This window comes from Melanostigma gelatinosum (genome assembly GCF_949748355.1).
Source record: "Melanostigma gelatinosum genome assembly, chromosome: 15".
Lineage (NCBI taxonomy): Eukaryota > Metazoa > Chordata > Actinopteri > Perciformes > Zoarcidae > Melanostigma > Melanostigma gelatinosum.
Genome location: NC_136648.1, coordinates 13,167,350 through 13,192,039, shown reverse-complemented (window position 1 = coordinate 13,192,039; position 24,690 = coordinate 13,167,350). Strand labels below are relative to the sequence as shown.

General features: G+C 44.5%; 4 protein-coding genes across 4 annotated transcripts; 1 reads left to right on the top strand and 3 right to left on the bottom strand.

Moving 5' to 3' along the window:
* Positions 1-687: 687 nt before the first annotated feature.
* On the bottom strand, positions 688-4,103 carry metap1d (methionyl aminopeptidase type 1D (mitochondrial)). The gene is made up of 10 exons (XM_079285392.1): positions 4,060-4,103; positions 3,310-3,467; positions 3,065-3,214; positions 2,834-2,982; positions 2,278-2,320; positions 2,030-2,193; positions 1,832-1,929; positions 1,444-1,491; positions 1,279-1,357; positions 688-1,019 (listed from the first exon to the last, which is right to left on the bottom strand). The coding sequence occupies exons 1-10, from the start codon at positions 4,100-4,102 to the stop codon at positions 914-916; spliced, it is 1,038 nt and encodes a 345-aa protein (XP_079141518.1). The 5' UTR covers position 4,103; the 3' UTR covers positions 688-913.
* An 845-nt stretch (positions 4,104-4,948) lies between these two features.
* On the top strand, positions 4,949-12,852 carry LOC306789437 (electrogenic aspartate/glutamate antiporter SLC25A12, mitochondrial-like). The gene is made up of 18 exons (XM_079285390.1): positions 4,949-5,051; positions 5,736-5,789; positions 6,715-6,860; positions 7,260-7,375; positions 7,471-7,610; positions 7,755-7,901; positions 8,498-8,636; positions 8,765-8,858; positions 8,963-9,047; positions 9,141-9,222; positions 9,338-9,496; positions 9,723-9,775; positions 10,091-10,171; positions 10,628-10,768; positions 10,967-11,105; positions 11,258-11,416; positions 11,506-11,596; positions 11,912-12,852. The coding sequence occupies exons 1-18, from the start codon at positions 5,040-5,042 to the stop codon at positions 12,117-12,119; spliced, it is 2,046 nt and encodes a 681-aa protein (XP_079141516.1). The 5' UTR covers positions 4,949-5,039; the 3' UTR covers positions 12,120-12,852.
* A 134-nt stretch (positions 12,853-12,986) lies between these two features.
* Positions 12,987-20,881, bottom strand: LOC306789438 (dynein, cytoplasmic 1, intermediate chain 2a-like). The gene is made up of 16 exons (XM_079285391.1): positions 20,771-20,881; positions 18,717-18,825; positions 18,480-18,612; positions 17,925-18,009; positions 17,118-17,245; positions 16,921-17,010; positions 16,547-16,709; positions 16,332-16,431; positions 16,081-16,206; positions 15,719-15,865; positions 15,406-15,519; positions 15,174-15,307; positions 14,890-15,034; positions 14,638-14,778; positions 14,274-14,399; positions 12,987-14,167 (listed from the first exon to the last, which is right to left on the bottom strand). The coding sequence occupies exons 2-16, from the start codon at positions 18,822-18,824 to the stop codon at positions 14,066-14,068; spliced, it is 1,842 nt and encodes a 613-aa protein (XP_079141517.1). The 5' UTR covers position 18,825; positions 20,771-20,881; the 3' UTR covers positions 12,987-14,065.
* An 875-nt stretch (positions 20,882-21,756) lies between these two features.
* On the bottom strand, positions 21,757-23,889 carry LOC306789814 (uncharacterized protein; the record flags this gene model as incomplete). Its single annotated transcript, XM_079285882.1, has 5 exons — positions 21,757-22,239; positions 22,349-22,497; positions 23,467-23,511; positions 23,715-23,778; positions 23,878-23,889. 5 exons carry the CDS (start codon positions 23,887-23,889, stop codon positions 21,757-21,759), a joined length of 753 nt encoding a protein of 250 aa, XP_079142008.1.
* Positions 23,890-24,690: the final 801 nt, after the last annotated feature.

Sequence of the window (24,690 nt, the reverse complement as noted above, 5' to 3'; positions counted from 1 at the left end):
TGCCATCTACTGGCTACACTTGATGACAGTCATTTTCCAAGAGTCACTTCTCCACTGACCTGCACTGCAGTGAGCTGACCTTAGAGAGTGCGCACTGTTGCATACTGTAAGCATTTAATAGGGACACACATCTTCGTCATAACATTACTGAACTTAGACCCTCTTGCTCAGAGGATTGTGGATCAGGATAGCCAGCAAAGCTAGCGGCATGCATTCTGAAACAGCAACAGGATGCAGGAGGACATCCTGATATTTTTGGCATTCTGCAGTTATGCATTAGGACATACCTGTGAGTTCCAATACCCATACTACCATACTATTTAGTGTGCAAGAAGAGATTTAGTATGTCTCAAATCTAAAAATTTGAAATTAAATAAAATGGAATTTTACAGCACAATTATATACCTTGTAGTGTAGAGAACGCTATGAAACATTCAAACAATGATGAAGTGAGATAAATATAATCAAACAGCTAAATTTGTACACAAAAAGTTAAAGTTGGACTCATGACCTCTAAAATCCCTGCCATGGTCTTACTTGTGTTTATCCCATTTAACTTTTATACATCTCTCTTGATTGGCATAAATCACATTTTGCTGTGTTCAAAAATAAAAAATAAAAAACTGTCTAAACTGGCCACCAGCTGATCAGCAAAAGAACAGACTGAGATTTGAAGAATATCGGGATCTCTTATAAACACTCACGACATGCATAGATCTCTACTTCAGCAATTAGATGCACCAGCAGCCACTTCTTCCTCTGTACATGTGCTCCTCAGTCTTTTAATAAACGTTACAGGTAGAAACAACACGCTCGGTTTGAATATCTCCAGGTGAATCACTCCTCAAGTTCTTGTCATAGTGTTCAGTTATCTCAGGCAGTTTGAGGTAAAGAGATTTCTAACAGCTGGACATCAGTTAGATTCCTTCAGGTCACATGCTTTGCTCTCTTCTGGCAGTTTAGTGAGAATATCCACTCCGTCAGATGTGATGACCACAGTGTGTTCAAACTGAGCGGACCTGCATGAATGTCAATTAAGAAAACACACGTACGATTTTAAAGGAATAGTTCAACATGTGGGGAAATATGCTGATTCACACTTTTGAGAGTGTGAGATTAGAAAATACATCCATGTTGTGTCTCATTCGGTTAAAATCCACACACAAACAGTAATGTAAAAACAACTATGTGTGGTTTTATGGGCTTTTACTTGATGCCGGATGGGAAACCATTTGGTCGGATAAAAAGACGAGATATTTCTGTTTGTCCACCACGTACCGCTTATCGTCTGCAGACACTGCGGTCCACTTGTCCCTCAGGATCCTAAACTCTGCCGACCCCTCCATCAGTATGGGCTCTACAAATCAACAGACAATATCAGCCCCACGTTCATACACAGTGGCATCTTAATGTGTGCGCAAAAACATGAAAAAGTGAAATTGCCTATTGTGAAAGACATCCCTTCATCCATGGTCATGTCATTGTCGTTAGCTGAAAATAAAGAGAAAAAGAGAATTTTCTTCATTAATTACAAAGACCCTTTATCACATGACCATGGTTTCCATCTCAGTTTTCAGTATCCTTGTCTCACAAACTGAACTAGTCTTGTGAGTCTCTTCTGCACACAAAGCTATCAATACCCCAGAGTCCACTAACATTCACAGTACAATGACTCTTGCAGTATGCCATCGACATTATATCAAGGCAGTCCATACTGGATTATAAGGAAGCCAAACGATCCCACAGAAAGTATTGACAAACGCATAGTATACATGCACACAAGGGCAGGTGCTCCTGTCCCCGTCTCTGCTGGCCACAGAGCCAAACTTACCATGGTGCCAGATCTCAGGATGGCAGTGGAAGCAAGAACCTATTCCATGTCCAATGAAATAAGGACACACTTGAAAGCCACTGGCGTGGGCGATTTCACTGCCAGAAGAACAAAAAAGTATTAGTTGGCAACAGTCAATGTAATTACATGGTATGTATGTATGTATGTGTGTGTGTGTATGTGTGTGTGTGTGTGTACCTGATAGTGTTTCCTATAACACAGAGCTGTGCACCCGGCTTGCAGGCAGCGATGGCCTCATCTCGGCAGCGCCTGGCAGTTTCCACCAATCGCTGCCCGACCTCATCCACCTCGCCAATCAGGAAGGTTTCTGAAGTGTCGCCATGGTACCCATCTAAATACACCTATCGTGACCAGGGCAAAGGTCAGTCACAGGCGCAGCATTGTTCTGACCGGCGAGTTTGTTTGTGTGTTCGGCAACAACTCACAGTGACATCGACGTTGACGATATCTCCGTCTTCAAGTTGCCGACTGCAGGACACCGACATATAACAAATGAATGCTGCATACACAGAGAACCCCTGACCTTTTCAATAAATGTACAACTTTTGCGTAATAATACCATTAATGCTGGGCGTCAACATAGCACCTTACCTTTTAAACATACAGTATATTTCTATATTTTGTATTTATTTATCCAAGAAGACAAATTGTCCAACAATGACATAAGACGATAAGAAATAGTTTACAAACTTCTCAACCAAGTTCATCGTTTACAAACTTCTCAACCAAGTTCATCATCAAAAGTTTCTATAAAAAGGTCCAACATTTAACCATTTAAGTTGCAACAGTTTGTTACAATGTGTAAATGTTTTTGAGGTAAGTTTGAGGGAAGTTATTATCTCAGTGGCCATGTTTATTTTCCCACTGGTAGAATATCATTTTGGCAGGAAACAAAGAAAACATTCAACAACAACACTGTAGCTTGTGAGTTACTTTTAATGTATGTACCGGTATGTCTGAGTAGATGTCCTGCACATTTACCTGTCGGGGATGCCATGGCAGACCACGTTGTTCACAGATGTGCAGACTGACTTGGGGAAACCCCCGTATCTGAGAGGGGATGGGTAGGCATTGCTCTTGATTGTCTCTTGGTGCACGATGAAGTCTATTTCATCCGTTGTCATACCCACCTGGAAGTCGCAGGTTAAAATCGATATGTTGTTTTTGATGACACGTAAGCACAAACATTACGTGTAGTGATGAGGCACTTACCCTCAGACTGCGTCCAGCGAGTAGCAGTACATGTCTGGCTAGCTGACAGGCTCTGGCGAGGCCTTCGATCTGCTCTTGGCTTTTGATCTCTATGTAGTTTGGCCATTCTGGGATCAATCTAGTGTTTACATAGTCAGGCCGCACAATGTGCTACAGTCAGAGAAGAGAGGACAGACAGAATAAGAAGGGTGGCACATATTGTTGTCCCAAGGCTTCATATAAAATCTGAGTATGAGGTACTGTACCGTGGGCACTGCATAGGCAGGCTTAACAGTAGCTGGGCGAACTATGTGAGAACTTTTCCACTTCCTCCAGAAGAAGTGGCGATGTTGCGGACACAGTAGGGCTTTTGGGGGACCGCAGCTTCTTAAAGAACAAACTCTCTGCAGGAAACCCCCCAGTCCTGGTGAAAAGGAGAGCAACGGAATGAAGAAGAGAGCTTTCTCTGTAACCGAACTTTTTTGCGAAGAATAAATGGCAGAAAGGTCATTCTTATGTTGAGCCCCAGCCCCCCTCACCAGTGCTCTCTTTTTAGTCAACTGAACAACAATGAAAATGTGTATCCAACCAAGGCTGGTGAGAATATGTAACAACAAATAAGTAACTGCATGGGGTGTCCTGGTGACCCCATCATTCCCAGTTCGAGTCTGCACAGTGAACTTTGTAGCATCCGATCCCTCTCTTTCACTGTCCAATAAAGGCACAAAATGATACGGGAATAAAATAAAATAATATATGTTACTACAGGTCAGATCTACAGACACAAAGATACACACAAAAGCAGTCCCCGACCGGATACACAGATTTGCCTAATTTAGCAATACCTAGCAAGCTAACAGATGTCAACACACAGCCTCGTCATGTACAAAACAATATGTTTCAATACACTTTTTTAATACGTAGTTCGTTTTTACGTTGGGCGAGAACACGAGTGGTCCGAGCTGCCGCTCATCACAGCTGTCTACCTGAGTTTAGACAGTGTTTTAGGTTAGTACCTGCTGATCTTGTTGCCAGTCCCACGGAACAGTGAGCCGCCATGTTCTTTTATTGGTGGTCACGTGGTGTAGACGCCACGTGATGCATGACTCACAACTACAAAAGCTACATCAGTATCTTGCACTCCCCAAGCCAAATGAAGAAATATAAAGGAGTCATTTGTATGTCATTACATGTTTTCCTATTAATTTATACTTTTACAATACCTCTTCCAGCAGGTGACTTCACAGCGATTTTTAAAATCACATAACACATGGCTAGAGCTGTGGTGCAGGGAGTGGAGACACTGTAATAGGTCACTGCCTTATCAGTGACAACAAACACTGTTGACATCTGGATAGCTCAGGTCAATGAGATAGTGTGTTGTTTATTTTTGTGCTGAGAAAGATTTTAATAAGTAGCCTCAATCTACGAGTGGTAGTAGCAGCAGTAGAAGTAGCAGTGATAGTCTGACAGTATTAGCAAATTACTATTTTGTACTAGCAGTAGTAGTAATAGTAGTAGTAGTAGCAGTGGTAAAGCAACATTTTGAGGTGAGGTCATTTTACTTTACTTTGATATTAGTATACTGGAATAGAGTATTTCCATTTGATGCTAGTTTATACTTCTACTTCACTGCATTTTGGAAGTCAATGTTGTACTTTATACTAAAACATCAGTTATGCTAGTTATTTGTACTAGTCAACTAATACATTATGATGTATAATACAGATTAAGCTACCACAGGTAACAGTAGTAGTAATACTATTATTCATGGGGAAGGGAGAGAGAGAGAGAGAGAGCGAGAGAGAGAGAGAGAGCATGCGCGCAGAGAGAGAGTGCATGCGCGCAGAGAGAGAGTGCATGCGCGCAGAGAGAGAGTGCATGCGCGCACGGTACTAGGATGCGGTCGTGCTCGCGCTACTACTGACGTTACACGACGCGTCTGAGGGCGTACGTCTGCGCCTTCCTCGCTCACTGTGCGTGACGTCGAATCAGCATGGCGGTCAAGGTGACTTCGGAATCGCTCTCTCAGCGATTTTCAACCCTCTGCTTTAACGTGTCTGCGTGTCTTCTGCTCGTGTCCTTGTGTGTGTGAGAATGAAGCTCGTCCTCCCGATGCAGCCCGAGGCAGGGTGTCTCTGGCGTGGTGTCCGCCTTCGTGGCTGTAGCATCACTGGGCTAGCTGTCGCACCGGCTGGCCTTGATGAGACACCCACAACCTCGAAGTTAGCGAGATAACGCTGAACCGCTGTGTTTAGCGTTATTGTTCCTAACCGCGATACGACCACAAACACTAGCTTAACGTGGCATCTTTTTTACAGCAGCCGTCTGCAGATTCAAAGCGTAACATGTCGCTGCATCGCGCTGTGTCCTCTTCATACGAGTAGTGGGTGTTTGCCAGCCGGCGACCCGAATGTAACAGTAGTTTGAGCTTGAAGCAGCTTGGTCGGTGGTTTCGCTTGCTGTCTTGCTCAACGAGACTCTTGTTGTCCGGCTGTAGTCGTTTAACTCTGATTGTGTCTGTTGTTGTGTGTCTCCTTCACGACAGTGGACGTTTCAAGGAGACCGGAACCCAAAGCAGCTAGCTTGTTTTGGTTCATGTCATGTGCAGTACACACCGCCTGCAGGACTTGCTTTGAACACAAGCCTTCTTTGCGGGGATGTTGTCAAATAATGCCATGTGTTATTTTAGGTGCAATCTACCAAACGTGGGGACCCAAGTGAGCTGAAATCAATCTTCCAGAAGGTAAGGTCTGCACAGATTTGATCCCATCAAAGTCAAATGTTTCTTTGGTCAATGTCAGATTACGCATGTCTATACATGTGTGCTCATCATGTACATATCCATCAGATGTATTTGTGAGCTCTCCGTGTAGCAAACAGCTCACCCAGGAGTCAGGACTGTGTTCACTTTGGGTGAAATGAGCTTGTAGGTCTGTCATGGGGTTTGAATTGCAGCATTAGCCACACAGTTGAAAGTCCAGCACAGACGCCTGTTGTTACATTACAGCACATTTAGTAATGTCAGAGGAGGCGAACTCGGAGTACTCTTGTGCATGACACTGAGATGTCATGTGAGCGATTGGTTAACCTTCACTCTGCTCCACTGTGCGGAGTGTGCCAGCAGTTGCCGGCACCCTGATGGATCAAATAGCTCTCAGGCTGAAAACACCAGAGCACGTGTTCCTGCTCAGTGTGTAACTCTGACACGCCACCCCACAACTGAAATAACACTGACCTTTGTTATTGAGGTGCAGCTCGAATCACCAGCAAACTTTAGTAAAACGACCAATGACAGAGCAGATGCAGTAGCACTGAAAGGAGAAGTGAGTGTGCGGTAGCGAGTAAAACATGCACCTTATAGTGTTTTATGGCGTTCACACAGCTTGTGTGACACTATAGTACAGATATACATGTCATACTCAACCCTCATGACTTTGATCAAACCGCTGATTTGTCATGCTATTGCTTCGTCATCTCCAGGTGATGTAGAAGGTGTCCACACTTTCTAAAGATTATTGGAGGTTTACAGCAATGTTTGCTCTGTAGTTTGAATAAAACCGCCCACCTTTGTTGTGGTTATTTAACTGTGTATAAGGAGCAGTTGTTGTTGTTTATTAAATGTAGTCGGGGTTAGGTAGTGATGCCGGTGTTGTCTTTGGTCCCCTCAGTATGCCAGTGTAGCGGACAATGATGGAGAGAGGTTTATGACCCCAGGAGACTTCGTCCAGAGGTATCTAGGACTACACACGCAGATCCACCACAACCCCAAAACTGTACAGCTTATCGCTGCTGTGGCCGACACCACAAAGGACGGGTATGTACTGACACACACACACACAGAGATTATCATTACTAATTGACAGTTTATTGAGCCATGTCTGATATGTACTTGCCATTATTACATTTAAAGATAAGATAAAACTGCCAATGACTGCCATTTCCCAGATTGTTTGTGCATGCATGTATGTGCACACATTCAACTGATTTAAGTGACTTGGTGTGTAGATCCGCTCAGAAACTTTAGTATCAAATGTGCTTTTTTTTACCCAGAAATGAGCTGTAAGTCATTTGCTGCCTGGCCTTTCATTTAACACAAAACATTTTACAGTTTATGTTTGCATATCTTTTCATATCAGCGGTAAAACATGAAAACTGTCTCAAAGAACAAAATATAAAATGTTTTTTTCCTCTTCCACCACATGTGCAATGGCAGGCTGATCTCGTTCCAGGAGTTTGTAGCATTTGAGTCGGTGTTGTGTGCGCCCGACACGCTCTTCATAACAGCCTTCCAGCTGTTTGACAAGACTGGAACCGGAAACATTTCCTTTGGTATGTGTCTTCACACACACTCACACGGCATTGAGATTATGTGATTTAATTATCAAAATTTGTCCGGATGGTGAATTATTGTGCTTTTGCTGCAGAGAATGTCCGGGACATCTTCAGCCAGACCACAGTGCACCACCACATCCCCTTCAACTGGGAATGTGAGTTCATCCGTCTGCACTTTGGGCACGACCGCAAGAAACGCCTCAGCTACCTGGAGTTCACCCAGTTCCTGCAGGTGTGCTGATTACACACACACACACACACACACACACTGATAAGCGTTTGATTGCTTTTTCTCTACTCTTCTTACTTTATTTGTCTCTTTCAAGTTTCACTACATACTATATTTACGCACAGTGTTGCCGTGTCATGTTTTCAGGAGCTGCAGCTGGAGCATGCACGGCAGGCGTTTGCCCAGAAGGACAAAGGGAAGAATGGCGTCATCTCCGCCATGGACTTCAGTGACATTATGGCCACCATCAGACACCACATGCTCACGCCGTTTGTGGAGGAGAACCTTGTCTCTGTGAGTGCGTGGAGAGCTTTCTGACAGTAATTTGGAATTTTTTTTCCTGAGGCCATAAAATATTCATTTCTGATTGACTTGAGGAGGATTGTTATTTTCAGATAAACACAGCTCTGGTTGTTCTAAAATTCCTTTTTTATAATTGGAAGCTCATTCATCTTAGTTTTTACTGAGCAGCAAACTGTTTCAAGGCAAACAGGGACGTAAAGTTTTTCCATTTAACCAACCTTTAAAAACAGTACTTGTGTTTTCTACAGGCTCTCTTGTTCTCTTGCAATAGGTGTGTCCATACATTCCCACTTTCATTTCCCCGACATGTCTTGACAGGGCTACATGTGCTGGTTAATGCTGAGCTATTAAACCTGAAGCCCAGGCTATAGTAAAAGAAATGCGCAGTACGTTATGGCCATTAAAGTAAAGGAGTACAGTTACTCATTAGCCCTCGCAATAAAAAAAAGGTACCGTTTAAATTTAAATATGGCACTATTGAGTAATGTATGAAATTGTGGATCTTGCTTTCTCATTGGGAGTTGAATATAAGAAACCAAAACATGTTGTTTATAGTGAAACCAGTACCTGTGCCTTTCTTCTGCCAGGCTGCAGGTGGCAGTACGTCTCACTTGGTCAGCTTCTCCTACTTCAACGCCTTCAACGCCCTCCTGAACAACATGGAGCTGATTCGCAAGATCTACAGCACGCTGGCTGGCACGCGGAACGACACGCTCCTGACCAAAGGTGCACAGATTCACTGTGCTCCCGTTATTGTCCCGTTGTGTCTTTGACTTCCAGCTAAAGATGTTGCATGGGTGTGTCAGGAATGTGTTATTGTAAAAGATTCTAATCTGGTCTCTCTCTCTCTGCAGAGGAGTTTGTTCATGCTGCCAACAGGTTCGGTCAGATCACTCCCATGGAAATTGACATCCTGTACCAGTTGTCAGGCCTGCACTCCCCCTCCGGGTAACACTCACTCTGATACTCCGTTAGATGCTTTGCTGACATTTATTGAAGGATATTAGGATGACAATGATGCAAATAACAGGAAATAAACCCATGTGTAACAGGCGCCTGAATCTTGCTGACATTGAGAGGATTGCTCCACTAGAGGAAGGATGTCTGCCTCATCACCTGGTTGAAACCCAAAAACAGGTAGGATGATTGTGGCAGTCGGTTATGTGAAACTCCTAAATTGCGATAAAATTGATGTCATTGTCAGTGATCTTTTCTTCTTCTTCCCATCAGGCCCATGGGGACAGTAACAGGCCTATTTGGCTCCAGGTTGCAGAGTCTGCCTACAGGTTCTCCCTCGGCGCCATCGCCGGAGGTGAGTTATCCTGTGGCCGGAGGCAGAATGCAGCGTGATGGACACACAGCCACATCCGATATGTCTAATTCATATCGGATGTTATTAAGTCCGATTTTGTGTGTGTTTATCACAGCTACGGGAGCGACGGCAGTGTACCCCATCGACTTGGTAAAGACCCGTATGCAGAACCAGAGGTCCACTGGGTCCTTTGTTGGAGAGCTGATGTACAAGAACAGCTTTGACTGTGCTAAGAAGGTGCTTCGCTATGAGGGCTTCTTCGGCTTCTATAGAGGTAAGCCAGAAAGGCACCTGTGATGTCCCCCCGTGTGCAGTCGCACCACCAGTGATTTCTCCTTTAGTGTCTTTTATCTGATTCATTCATCTTCGCTGTGTGTTTCATCTTTCTCCACTTTTATGTTGCTTTTCCTCTCCATGCCAGTCATCTCTTGAACAACATATCTGTATTTACTCTTGCTACTGTCTGCACAGTAATACTAATGAGCCCTGATGCTCTACAGGTCTGGTGCCTCAGATTATAGGTGTAGCGCCTGAGAAAGCTATCAAACTCACAGTGAGTACCTGCCCTCAACAAACACAACGCACAACCCTCCTGCACTTCAATTTCACTTTGCATCCACACTTATAATGTTACATTGGTAAAACTGATTTATTAATGAGCTTGAAAACACATGTAAGGATTTAAACAACATAAGACAAAAGGGGTCCATAAAATGACAAGTTAAATTCAGTAAAAATTTAAAATCAAATTGAAATTTAACAGGATGAAAAGTATGACGTTAGGGGAATCTACAACGGCTGGATGAAAATGAGGGAGTGATTTTTATCATTACTCTGAATGGTCTTTGCTTGTGTTTGTGTCTCCCAGGTGAATGACTTGGTGAGAGACAAGTTCACCAACAAGGACAACACCATTCCTTTTTTGGCTGAGGTTTTGTCTGGTGCTTGTGTAAGTACCATGTCCTCAAACACTTTTGTATCGGTCTGTGAATGCATCTATGAACACTAGATACCAACGAATGCAGTCGGGTGTTTGAGGCCGTTAAAAAGTAACTTGTGCATGCAGTCTGTTGTATTAACCGTCTTGCAGAGCTCCTAACATCTGACACCAGACAGCAATGCTAAACTGCACCCAGACTAAAATTGCCCTCGTCCAATGCAACGTGTTTTTGTTTTCTTCTGTTTTTGTTTTTGATAGCGTTGTTCATCCTTACACACATTGGCCCAGCACACCTTACCGTCCGAGGAAATGACAAAGTAAATGATTGATCAGGATTTCATTTTTTACTTTTGATACATTTCATGAGCAAGACTCTCTCGGCTGCGTACGTGTGAGATGCAGGAGCAGTATTTTTTATTATTTTTTTTAATGTAATGCGTGAACAAGCTCCTCCTTCTCTTCCAGGCTGGAGGCTCTCAGGTGATCTTTACCAACCCTCTGGAGATTGTGAAGATTCGCCTGCAGGTGGCAGGCGAGATCACCACCGGACCGCGGGTCAGTGCGGTCAACGTGGTTCGCGAGCTGGGCTTCTTCGGCCTCTACAAGGTAATGCGTCTCAGGCCGCCCTGTGATGAGTTGCTTGCGTAGCTGGCAGGCGTGCAAACAGCGTTTTCTCACTGTATATCATTTAATGGCGCTCCCTCTGTCTGGCATGTATGCACTCTTCCTCTTTGCCTCCCTCTTTCATAGTCTGCTCTCAAGCACAGTCTCATACATCTGTCTGCTCTTTGTGTGTCTCTCTAGGGTGCTAAAGCATGTTTCCTGAGAGACATCCCCTTCTCTGCCATCTATTTCCCCGCGTACGCCCACCTCAAGACCCAGTTTGCTGACGAGCAAGGCAGGCTGGGAGCTCTGCAGCTTCTCGCTGCTGGAGCCATTGCAGGTATCCTCGGCAGAAATAAGCAATACTAATAAACTAGCTGTTGTTATTTGTTACGACTGACTTTTTACTGCCCTTTAAGTCATGGAGACCACACTTTACACATGCTTGAAGAAACATGCGTCACCTGTCCTCTTTGTAACTCTATTTCCCAGGTATCCCTGCAGCCTCCCTCGTGACGCCTGCCGATGTCATCAAGACTCGTCTGCAAGTGGCAGCGAGGGCAGGACAGACCACGTACACGGGAGTCATCGATTGTTTCAGGAAGATAATGAAAGAGGAGGGGTTCAGGGCTCTGTGGAAGGGAGCTGGAGGTGCGTGCTTGTGTACATGCGTCGACACAATGCACGTCTGGTTTTTGCAATTAAACCGTGTTGACTTGTTTTGTCTGTCTTTTCCCCAGCTCGTATGTGCCGGTCTTCTCCTCAGTTTGGTGTCACACTGGTGACTTATGAGTTCTTGCAGCGGTGGTTATACGTTGATTTTGGAGGACAGTAAGTTGATCTTTTTGTTAACAGGAGAGTGAGCAGTGAAGTCACTTATGTAGCCTTTTTAAAAATGCAGACGGCTGTTAGGTAGACGGGGAGGGACGCTGGGGAAGCACGTGAGGATGCATCATGCGCTTGTAGGGTTCATGGCCAGCACGGAAATACAGAACATATAGTTTTAGAGGGAGTACATATTACTCTTTATGACTTTTGATGCTTTGTTGCTTGCTTTCTTCTCTTTAATTTCTGTTAAAAAATATAATTTGTAGTACCTGTCATCGTACCCCTCACTCTGATTGGTGGTTTTTCTCCTCTCTGCAGTCGCCCGGCAGGATCTGAACCCACACCCAGGTCTCGTATCTCAGAGCTTCCTCCTATCAACGCCGACCACGTCGGAGGCTACCGCCTGGCCGCAGCCACCTTTGCCGGCGTGGAGAACAAATTTGGCCTCCACCTTCCCAAATTCAAGTCATCCGGCGTGGTTTCCATACATCACCCAGAGCCAGTCGCCGCCGCGCCGGCCCCATAGAGGCCTGAACCTCCATATCACTTTGCCATCCCTCTCCTCCTCCACCAGGAGCCAGACACTTTGATAGATACACAAACAAAAACACGCACTCCTTCAAAACAACACCAGGTGACGGTGTGCTCCGCTGGTCCCCAGCCAGTAGTGGAGGTGGAGCGCTGGCTGCAGCTGTGGATGTGACCGAGCAGACGGCGACGGGACCGGAGCGCTGACTGTGTTGTATCTTCAGTGGCTGGAGGCTCCTGGCGTCGCCCATCTTTTGTGTTCTTCTCTCCAGCATTCGTATGAATCGGAGCCTCGGGCACTCCTCTCCCTTTCTCTCTCATGACTAGCTGATTTGATTTTCATTCTGTTTTCCGTCTTCCGTCTGATACTCCGTGCGAGCAGGACTTTTCTCCTATTGGACAGCGGGCATAGAAAATATTGGATTTTTGAGCATGGTGTTGGGTTTCTCTCTCGATTGGTCCTTCCATAGGAGGCTAGCTACTGTACATATTGACTAACTGTGGTGAGACGGCTCATTGACGGGAAGGAAAGAGTTACAAGATAACGTTCGGTCTGCGTCGTTATACAGTAACTACTGTCATGGAAACGTGGGGGACAATCACTCTTACTGACTTACAATCAAGTGTTTTCTTGATAAAATCTGAATCATGAGATAATTAGATAATAATAAATTAAATGTATCAATTCATTCACTGTATTTTATTGAAATAAATCATCAATATGGTTTTAATTGACTGAGTTTGAGTTTTATTCCAATGGAAATGTGCAACCATTAACTATCATGAGCAGCAGCAGGGAAGCATACAGTACAATAAGTATATGCAGAATACTGATCTTGTTCATGTTATCAAATATGGTTGCAACAGTGCATTCTTAGCTCATTTTAAACATTAAAGAGAAAGCGTTTGAGTCTGCTGAGGTCGGACTGCTGCATCCTGGAGGGAGGTAACGACTGGATGGAAAAGAATAAAACTCATTCATGTTCTGTGGTAAAGGGTAAACTAGTTTCCAACCTCAGCTTTGCACCTCCTGTTAAATCTAAATGTAGTTTATTTGGATCCTCATAAAGAGGACAAGTCAGGAAACTTCTACTACTCATTACACAGGTACAGAGTATAAAACAATAACCTTTGGTACAGAAATCACTTAAATTATACTCGTCAAGGCAAGTATAGTAACAGATGTTTGCCTGGTAAATAGCTTGCAGTGCTAATCTTAGTAATGTACTAAAGCATTTAGTACAAAGCAGCATTTTTTTTAAACGATACACAAAATATTTAAATAAGTGCAACCACCAGAATAAATATTAAATATTGTAGTGGTTGGAATGTAAGAATGACACACTTCCGCACAGCCCAGAGGTCGCATGTGTGAGCACATTAGCTGCTAGTCATCAAATTCAAGTGCTGCGGAGGATAAAGAGGATCTGATAGAGATGTGTCAGCTTTTCTGTCTTTTAGCTCTGCTGAATTACTTAGACAGCCATGTGCACAAGCGTGTCCCGAAAATATTAAAACATGTAAAAACACTCAAATGGTAATAAAAGGTGCAAGTACAAAGGTTTGCATATTTAAAAAAGGGCTGAGGCCTGAGGAGAAGAGCAGTTTCTGAAAACCCTGAAGATGTTCTCAAAGCTAGAAGTCACATCTGTGCTGAAAATCACTTCCATGTATTCCTTTGCCAGTTTAACTTTCAACCACGTAAACTGTGGTTGCTTTACTGCTACACATGACATCCATCGTCCCTTCAAATGTACTCACTCTCACATTCAAAAACGGGTCTTTTCTATGCATTCTAGCTCTGCAAATCTCCTCAGGCCAATCCATGTAGTAGTAGGTGGAAAAGCTGGAAGCCAGATAGAGGAGAGCGCTGCTCCTCTGGCAGTGTCGGGTAGTGTGCTCGAGAGAAATGTATGAGCGGTCGTCGGTGCGGCGTTTGCAGCATCAGACGTTGGCCAGTTCCTCGGCTTCGTCTCGGCTCTCATTGATCTCAGCCAGCGTCCTGACGAAGCGCGTCCACTCGTCGGCCTTAGGCACGCATATTTGCTGCAGAGACGGAGAGACGAAGGACAACGCATGTAATCAGCATGTAAAGGGAAAAGCTGGAGAGAGTGCCGTCAAAAAAAAAAAGACCGATAACATGACATCTCACCTCCCCTACGTCGTAGACCTGCACCTGCCCCTCCGAGTCCCCCGTGGCAATCTCTTTACCGGAGTGAGCCCATCGAACGCGGTTCAGTGCTGGAGCGCCCTCCACATACACGCTGGCGGTGGGAACCTTAACACACACACACACACACACACAGCAGCTTACAGATTCATGTATGGCCATCAGTGTTCCCCCGTTACACAGCCACATGTAGATGCGACTCATGGAAGAATAGTAGGAAATACGCTTAATCAATCAAGTCAGATGAGAACATTGATGCCATAACAAAAACAGGTGCGTTTCCCAAAATGTCAAGCTATGGGGGTGAAATTAAAGGTCTTATTCAGTGAATTGTGTGTGTGTGTACCTCGGTGTCATTATTGAGGTTCCACAGGTCCAGGCGTCCGGCCAGGTCCACGCAAGCAAACAGAGCCGGGTGTGTTGGAGACCACATGGCGTCATAGACGTAGTCGCAACTATCTTCGAACGAGTACAACGGGCGGGTGCTCTGTACAGAGGAACGGGAAGAACAGAGGGAGAGTTGGATTAATGTTGGGTATCGTGACTGAAAGGGGATTCAACAAAACCAGCTTTGCAAGTGACCGTGTGAATATCTCACCTTAGTGCTCCAGAGTTTGACAGTCCAGTCAAAAGAGGAGGAGATGAAGAGATGAGAGAAGTCAACGGGTCCTCCAGCACTGTGACAGCTCAGCCCGGTCACCGGACCATGATGGCCCTCAAACACCTCAGTGATGCCCGCCTTACTGTAACGCACGTAAAAACAACAGCGAAAGGTTCTGCTAATTACCTTCCTTCCCCTCAAGGCTTTTTTTTTCACAATTTGTTAGAAGTCGCAACCGCTGCCTTTGGTGCTAATGAGGACAGAGGTCAAAGATCACACACCTCCCGTGGCGACAGGCTGTGTAGACCGAGCCGTCCTCGCTCCCCACCACAAAGTTGTTCACATCGCCCAGAGGGAAGGCCATGGAGGTGACAGCCACTGCTTTGCTCTGTTTGAAGACCAGCTCCAGACTGTCCTGCAGGGAAAACAAACACACGCACAGGGTCAGACTCTACCATCTGATATTCATGGCGGCGTGTCCGCCATTAATCCGTCCATACGAGCTCAGCGTACCTGTGGCTGGGAGAGCATGTCGAGGCTCCAGGAGCACATCTTGCCGTCGGTGGAAATGCTGATCAGGTTGTTAGCATTTTGGGTTCCTACCACGTTCACACAGTAAACTGGGTGCTGAACGGAGCAGAGCACAGTTAAGAGGAGTAGAACAACACACACTTACCAGGTGTACAGATGCAGAGACAAAAAAGCGAATTGGCTGGAAAAACTACCACAAAAACACACAGTAGTAGTCGATCATTTCAAAAGACCGTATATGGAATAGTTTGTGAGAGTGTGTCGACATGAAGGTGTGTGCGCTCCAGTGCATTACTGTGTGTGCAGATGCAGACAGAGGAGTTCTCTGAACAGGGGTGCGCTTGTTGCTCCTGTTGTCCCACAAGACGATCTGTCCGGAGTATGTCCCACCCACCACCAGGTTGGGGTGGAACTTTGCAAACCCGGCTGACATCACCTCTGACTAGAGGAAGGAAAAAAACGTACTGTTATAAACAGTATATTTGCTTCTGCCTGGGTATTTGGTTGTATTAGGCTTAAAACTATACATTTTGACTCTTGAAGTCTGGAATTGAACCTGGCACATTGCGGTAACATGCACTGTAACCACAGGGCTACGAAGGCGCCCCATGTAACCTCTCCTCAAGATACTGTTTTCATGGTGAATTATTTCCTTACCTGGCAGTGGAAGATGTACTCGGGTGTGTTCTTCTTGTACTTCAGGTTCCAGACCAGTGCCACTCCATCCGGCTCATGGGGAGCATCCTCATTGTTGTTATACGAGGCCACCAGCAGCTCTGGATACTGAGAGGAACAACAGCATTAATCAACACAGGAGTCTGCTCTCACTGACACGCTGCCAGGTGTGCGGGTTTGGACATCTGACAGGATGAATTTCTCCGTGGGGATCAATGACAAATACAACCCACCTGAGGTGACCAGTCGAGACAGGTGACCACTCTGTTTTTAGTCCAGCGCTCATCTGCAAACTGTCTGTTGAGAACCAGCTTTGCACCTGCTTGCAAATCACTGCGAAGGAAAATCCCCACCCCAACAAAAAAGGATGATCAAGCCTGCCATCATTAAACTGCTATCTTAGATATTTGTTTACTTTCTTGAAACACTTTTTTTCCGTGTGCCTCACCCTTCCTTGTCCTCGAGGTCTCTGCCGCTGTAGTCGAAGCAGACGTCCACGTGCTCAGCAAGAGCTCTCTCCACGATTCTGCTGCCTCGTTCGAAGAATGACAGGAATTCCTCGGAGTGCAGGACTTGCAGCTTCTCTTCTTCTGTCAGCTCTTTGGGAGTGTCTGTACACATGAATGAGAGTTCAATAAAGATAGAAGAAAAAAAGGTAACATGTTGCTGGATGGATAGAAATGACAGTTTTTTCCCCCTATTAATCAGCAACATTAAAGCACAGTGGATTTCCTGCCACAGTTATTGGTATTAATATTTAACAGGTCATCAACAACCAGCTCACACTTTGAGAGTTTACGTGTTACAAACTTCTGTCCTTACCCTCGTCTTGCTGATCGCCATGTTCACCGTTGTCCTCCTGGGCATCCTCTGCAGTTGGGGGAGCAGTTATCTGCTCATCCTCTTCCTCATCTGGACAACAAACAGATTTGATTTAGTTCTTATTGAATGTTGATTAAACCAAGGTAGAAAGTTGGGACAACACTCTTTTTTTGGTGTATACCGGTATGTTTGTTTACCTGCTTTTTGATCGGTGTGCGTCAGGGCCTCGGTGGGCGTCTGTGTTTCTTTGGAGTAGGCTACTAATTCCTTCGGGGAAAAGTCGACCTGGGTCACTTTGGACATGCCCAGCCTCACGGCTCCACGTCTACACACACACACGCACACGCACACACACACACACACCATGGTGGAAATAAGGTCACGCATACAAAGGTTTGCGATGAAAGGCAGAACGGAATGAAAATTGTACATGTAGAGACATAAATAACGATGTACAGACATAATACTAACACATTTAGACAAATCTAAGGTGAAACCACACAAACTGAGTAAAGTCGGAAGACAAGCTAAAGGAGAGAGGAGGAGCAGTACCCCATCAGCTCAGAGTCGGAGTGCAGTTGCAGAGTAGAGGGGTCAGGGTCCCAATGCAATGTCCTACAGCCAAACCACCAGACGGTGTTAGTCAGAGAAAGACGGGACAGACAGAAAGAAAAAGGAAAACAAGAGGATGGAACCAAATGCAAAAGGACAGGCAGAAAGGTAAGCCAATCAAGAAATGTGAAAGACAGAACACAGAGAAGAGGAAAGACAAAGAGAGAAGAAGAACGAAGTGCGGGTTAATTGAGAAACGTCAGCGTGCCGGTGAAAAGGCAAAGAGGAGAGGAGGTCAGAACTCATCAAGTATCTTCAACACGTTGATACACACACACTTGGCATGCAGGTACAACCCAAAATTACATTAAAATTACCTTAAACAACCAATCTCTATCTCCGTCTCTCATATTCATACACACACACACACTCGCGCGTACACATACACAAACCTTGGTCCTGCGTTTCCATCCCCAGAGTCTTGGCTTCCTGCATCGCTGCCCACTGATTTGTTGGAGGGAGACATGGGGGCGGGGACTAGGTAGTGAAACAGACATGTATCTTCTGTTACTACCCTCAGGGGCTGAGCTGTGAGTGTGAGTGTGTGTGTTTGTAAGTCAATGAATGGGTGAGTGAGTGAGTGAGTGAGGGAGAGAGGGAGGGAGGGTGGGAGGTAGGGAAGAAGTGTGTGAGGGAGCGAGTGAGTGAGTGAGGGAGCGAGTGAGTGAGTAAGTGAGTTTGCATGCAGGAAGGAGGACAAAACAAAAAAAAGGACAGAAGGAGAGAAGAGAGAATGCAAATAAATGGCAGGCAGGTTTTAGGTGTCATGCAGAAACATATAAAATGTTCAGATATTGAGTGAGGGGGGGGGGGCAGTGACAGAAACCAAGCCAGACACAAAGTTAGAGGGGACTTTTATGAACACTGCAACAAGCAAACCAGAAATCGATGGCAGATAAGTGGGGGTGAAAGGTAGAAATAGAAGCATGCGGGCATGGTGTGTTTACCGTGGTGTATGTCAGGGGTGATGCCGACACTCTGCAGCAGCGCCTCCGCCTCCCTCCTCTTCCTCTCCAGGTCAGAGTCTTCATGACCACCTGAGGACCCACCACCCACCTCAGCTCCTCGCTTGGAGTCTCCCTACAGAGTACAGAGCAGGCTCAACACAAAGCAGCAGCCAAGCAGGTTCTTCAAGTGACACGTACAATACTAGAAACGTTGAAGCTACTGTTTCTACCACTTACATCCTTCTTTTTCTTCTCCTCCTCTTTTCTCCTCTTCTCCTCTCGAATCTGGGCGATCCGTTGCTTCTTCCTCTCCAGTTCAGCTTTCAGCTCGCTCTTGTCAGACATACTGCAGGAGGACGAGAGGGTGTTACAGGGCGACGCTCATGAGTTATGTAATTATGGTTCATCAATTCGCTTCACTCATCATGAGCCCTGTCCAGGATCCTCAACTAAATATCAGCAAATGAAATACTAGGCTTACAGCGTGTCTAGTAGCACTGCAACTAACGAATATTGGTAGTCTGACAACTATTAATACAGACAAGAAAAAGCAGCAAGTTATCCGCTGGAACCATCACAAAAAACGACTTAATTGATTCATCAGTTATCAAAAGAGTGGCCAATTATCCTCTGTCAAACAACCAATCGTTGACTCATCACTTCAGCCCTAATGTTTAGGTAAGCAGGGAGGCCGGAGACTGACGTTCAAGTGGAGGACCAGAGTGAAAGCTTCAGTGTGAACATCAGATATCACCTTGAGCAACACACACAGTCTGTACATCCTGTACTGTGACTTAAAAATGACCTTGTGTGAAGGCGAAAATAAATCTCTTTTCAGGGACATTATTATGATATTATTATTCATTGCTCCTAATTGCCCTGTTAGTCCATGTGAGCATTGCGGTGTATCTACCAACCAACACTAATTTATGTATCAACCCTGAGCACCGAGACGGTCTAATTGCAAATGCTTCAAAACTACACAGCAAATCTATTTTAGAGTGGAAATGATTCTTTGATAAATTGATTTAAAAAATTGTCAGCTATTTTGATTATCAATTAACAGTTTAGTCATTTTTCAAGCAAAAAAAATACCAAATATTCTAAGTTTTCAGCTTCTCAAAGCTGAAGATTTTCATGGTGGTAAACATGGTAGTCAACTAAAGTATGACATGAGTGTTGGAGTGTTGCAACAAGTAATGCGATTTTGGACAAAATGACAAATATATATATTGAGAAACAAAATAATGATTGGTCCCTGTCCTCTTTTTGATGCAATGCTATCTTAAACATAGAGAAACACTTCAATTACCATGACATTTAAATCATGAAACAAGAAATCAAACTGGCTTTCTTATTCTAGACTGAGGCAAAGTTGGTTAAAAAAAAAACACTTCAAAAAACTGAATGCTGAACTAAGTACACATATCAGTACATATCAGTGCTGCAATATCCAGATTGTGTTGTTTGCAGCAGTAACGTATCAGTGCTGCATTCCCCGTTAGCCCTGGGCCGGTCATACTGGTGACATGTGAACACCAGCCAGCTGTTCATAACAAGGTTCCCTTTATCTGTTTTCTCCTGATGAAATGAAACGACTGAGAGGGTGGATTATTCCAAAAAATACACATACTAAATCTGTAAAAGCTAGGTAATTGTAAAATACCCTGGTTATGTTTACAAATACATATTATTAGTATATTAGACTCTGACACAAATGTTAAAAGTCAGAGCTAGCAGCGTTTTAGTGATGGTGTGGCTAATTGGCTATTCATACACAGCATATAACGTTAACACGTAACGTATACACCAGCTAAAATCATGATCATTCATCATCAGGTCGCATTCATGTCCTCATAATAATACATACATGTCCTCAATGTATTATGTTATGTTTGTGTCGGGAGTGTCCAGCTGGACCACCGAGATGCTCCAACACCAATAACCGCCCTCACAAATCTGCAGATAACAATGTAAACTCGCTATTGTGGCCATTTCATCGGTTGTGTATTCATCACAAATCGCGTATTTACTGAATGCGTTATGTTACGGAGGCTTTCTTCTGGCTCGAACATTATTATAATCTAACTAATTAACGGCTACACTGTCGGCACAGACGTCTAGTTTAGCTGTGCTAGCATGCTAATCTCCATGGCAGCCGGTAGGGCCTACTGTCACAATGAGCGACTATAACGGTAGCATCGCCGACCAACGCCCGAACCTCCCTGCTGTCCTGTCCCGTTTACTGACACGTATAAAAACAAGACGGTTATGAAGGCGTGGTAAAATACCTGGTATCAGATATTAGATTTACGTAGATAGATGACAATAGAATCCTGTTTTGCGTGCGTTAAGCCTGAAGAGAAGAGAAGTGATGGTGGAGACTGATGATGCTGGAAGAGAGGCAGTTAGCTAATTAACTCCGCTGCCGACTTGTTCTTCGGTGGTTGGCCGCACAACTGTTAAAGTAGAGTATCACTGCCCCCTACTGGCGGAATTAGCAATTTCCTGAAAAATGTCTCAATGTTTGATGGGTTTTGTTCGGCAGCAGTAGTGAAAGAAGTATTTCGATCCTTTATTGAACTAAAATCATCACTGCCACAAAATCAATAAATTACGTATACAAGTATTGAAATAAAAGAAGTAGAATGTCCAATTCCAGAGTCTTAAATTAAAATAAAATGATTCTAATATATGATTATTATACCATTAATGATGTAAGCAGCATTTTAATGTTGTAGCTTCCTGAAATTGAGACAATTTTAGCTAATTTACAAACTGTTTGGTTGTTTCGTCAAAACAATAAAAAAAAAATTAAAAATATATAAAATCACACATATTTATTAACATTTGTCAATCATTTTTTTATTATAATTGTTTATGTTTTTACTCCATACAAAGGTTTCTGTGCATTTCTTATGAACACTCATACAATTAAGTCAGTGTGGTTTGTCATGTGGAAAACTGCGAACACAGTAAAGGCATTGTCTACATGTCTGTACAACATTTGATGATTTGCATGATTTCAACATTAACCTTTGATTTTAAAGTGGATTTGCTCACAGTCCTGCACTGGTTTGGTCTTGCGATTTAATATTGTAGTCTTACCCTGTATGGAAGGCCATCATCTCTTAGGTATTTCTTTGTTTTTACTGTGGTTCAGGAGCTGGATCGGCATAACGCCAGGGCTTTTCTGGATGGCTGGTTCTTCAGTTACACTTTCCTTGGCTTCTGCTACTTCCTCCTCTTTCCCTTCAGCGGGTGCCTCTGGTGTTTCCTAAATGGGGGGAGGAGGGTGATCGATGAGGCAGTCAGGGTCCCAGTATGGATCACAGACATACTCCATACCTTTGACAGTAAGAGGAGGGGGAGTTTGCACAGACTTTTTGGGAGCCAGAGGAGCTGGGGGTGGTTGGGGAGGAGCAACAGCTTTTATCTCCTCCTCCGTTTTGGGCCTGCAGGTGGGGTTGACTCGTGGGTCACACAGTACTGCAACAGCCCCTGTCGGCAGGTAGACGATCTGAGGTTTGCACAGTGGGTCTTTGGGGTTACACAGATAGATCCTCTGAGCATTCTCCAGAGGGTCTGGTGTGGGGGCAGGGGTGGTGGGTGGTGGAGGGGGCTGAGTGGTAGTAGTTGGTGGTGCGGTGGTAGTCAGCACACCCATTACATTTTGGTAACTGGAGGCATCTGGGCCATAGGTTACCTCCAAGTGACGCATCTGCTGATACAACATTCTGATCCTGTCGATCTCATAGAGCTGATTGAGAAACATATCAGAGAGGAAATGAAAACAAGTTTTCCTCGGCTGAATAGTGTAATACAAGTACAACCATTTATATAATTATTTGAAATGAACCTCAACTTACTCCTTCAATGTGTCCGATACTGTTGTAGAAGCGGTAGTAGGACTGGAAATCAGGAGTGCCTCTGTACCACTTTGGATCAATGTTCCTCTTAGGTGGAGAATTAGTAAAGAAATCATGTGCCTGATCAGAGCCGATGTTAACTGGATTCTCTGGAAGAACAAAAAAATCTGGAATTATAAGGGGGGGAAAGAATTGCAATATAAATTCCAATTTGCAAGGCATTATGTTTATAATCACTCGAAAAAAATGTATGTAAGGTTTTCAAATGTTAGGATCAGCTGGACCATTTAAAATCCTATAGAAATATAAGTATTATTGATTATTTGCACAGTTATGTAAATAGCAAAAACGGGAGATGGGGGAGAAGCGCCGATCCTGTCGGTGCTTGGTCTTCGAGGAGGTGCCTTGGTGAACCCCTATGTAAATGGGCAAAAACGGGAGATGGGGGAGAAGCGCCGATCCTGTCGGTGCTTGGTCTTCGAGGAGGTGCCTTGGTGAACCCCTATGTAAATGGACAAAAACGGGAGATGGGGGAGAAGCGCCGATCCTGTCGGTGCTTGGTCTTCGTGGAGGTGCCTTGGTGAACCCCTATGTAAATGGGCAAAACGGGAGATGGGGGAGAAGCGCCGATCCTGTCGGTGCTTGGTCTTCGAGGAGGTGCCTTGGTGAACCCTTATGTAAATGGGTAAAAACGGGAGATGGGGGAGAAGCGCCGATCCTGTCGGTGCTTGGTCTTCGTGGAGGTGCCTTGGTGAACCCCTATGTAAATGGGCAAAAACGGGAGATGGGGGAGAAGCGCCGATCCTGTCGGTGCTTGGTCTTCGAGGAGGTGCCTTGGTGAACCCCTATGTAAATGGGTAAAAACGGGAGATGGGGGAGAAGCGCCGATCCTGTCGGTGCTTGGTCTTCGAGGAGGTGCCTTGGTGAACCCCTATGTAAATGGACAAAAACGGGAGATGGGGGAGAAGCGCCGATCCTGTCGGTGCTTGGTCTTCGAGGAGGTGCCTTGGTGAACCCCTTTACAGGATAACAATTATTTGTATGAAGAACGTCACTGCCAGCATAATAGTATTGAAAGCAGAGTGCCAGTATCTGCAAGAAGGTGGTACATGAAATACCTCCGGGATTCTTCACTTTCATCAGAGATGTTGCTTCTAGCAAACCTGGAGGGAGGCAGAGAATATATTAGACACCACAAACAACAAAACTCTGCAAAGCAATACAGAGCAATTAAAGGGACGCTCAACTTGTGACCATATGAACAGCGCTATCAACAGATACAATTCAATCACATTCAACTTTTTATTGGTGTGGTTTTAACTTCTACATGAAGAAGAATCATTTCATGCACTTTATTGAGACAAACCTGCCATTAACAGCACGTAGCAAAGCCTCCTCAGCAGGGACACCTGGGAAATCATCCTGGACGTCTGCAATACACAACATAAACATTGCAAAGCAAAGGTTACCTTATATGTATAGCTCTACTTTTAAACTTGACGACTAGAGTGGATAAGAAAACAACTTACCTGTTGTTGCATCTCCCCAGTCCAGGTCTAATCTGCTGCACAACATAACTGTTCATAAATACTGTCGTTAATACTGGGGCCTTTCCATTGGCCGCTGAGCTGCAAGAAGCCCTAACTCCACCCCTCATGCATTTTCTGTTGAGAGGTGGAAGAACTCATTAGGACACTGAGCATGAACCAGAGATAAAAGGCCAACTTCAAACAAAATAGGACTCCTTGTAAAGCCACAAGAAACCGTCCTGTGACAGCAGGGCTCCTACTGGTGGCGCAGGCAGTCCAGTTGCTGGAGTCATAGTCCTTGATGAAGCCATGAGTGGAGGTAGAAGTTATGCATTCCTTAAGATATTGGTTTTTAGAATTGTTAAGCTTATATTTCTAGAGGTGTATTTCTCCAGGTGGCGTTGTTGGTTCCCTCACACCACACATTCAAAAGCATTATGTTTTCCTAAATCTATAGCTGTCAAACAAGCAAACAAACATTTTCTGTTTTGTTTTATGGACCCACTTTGCAAAACATGGCGACACACCCCCTTCCATCGTAGCCGAATTCTTGACAAAACATGCCTGGAAGGTAAAAATGAACCCTCCGTCCCAAAACAGCTGGAAATGTCCTTTTAACTTTGGTCTTGGCCAGTCAAAAAATAGGGGTCGAGCGCAGTCAACTGCTGTTTAAGTCCTCAAGAAATATGCAAGAATTATGGGCTAGCTTGTCCAAACACCAAGTCACCAAGTAACACAGCCTGGGAAATTGTTGTTTAGAGTTCTCAACACGCCACTTTTATTCGTTTCCACATTGATAGATATATTCCTGAA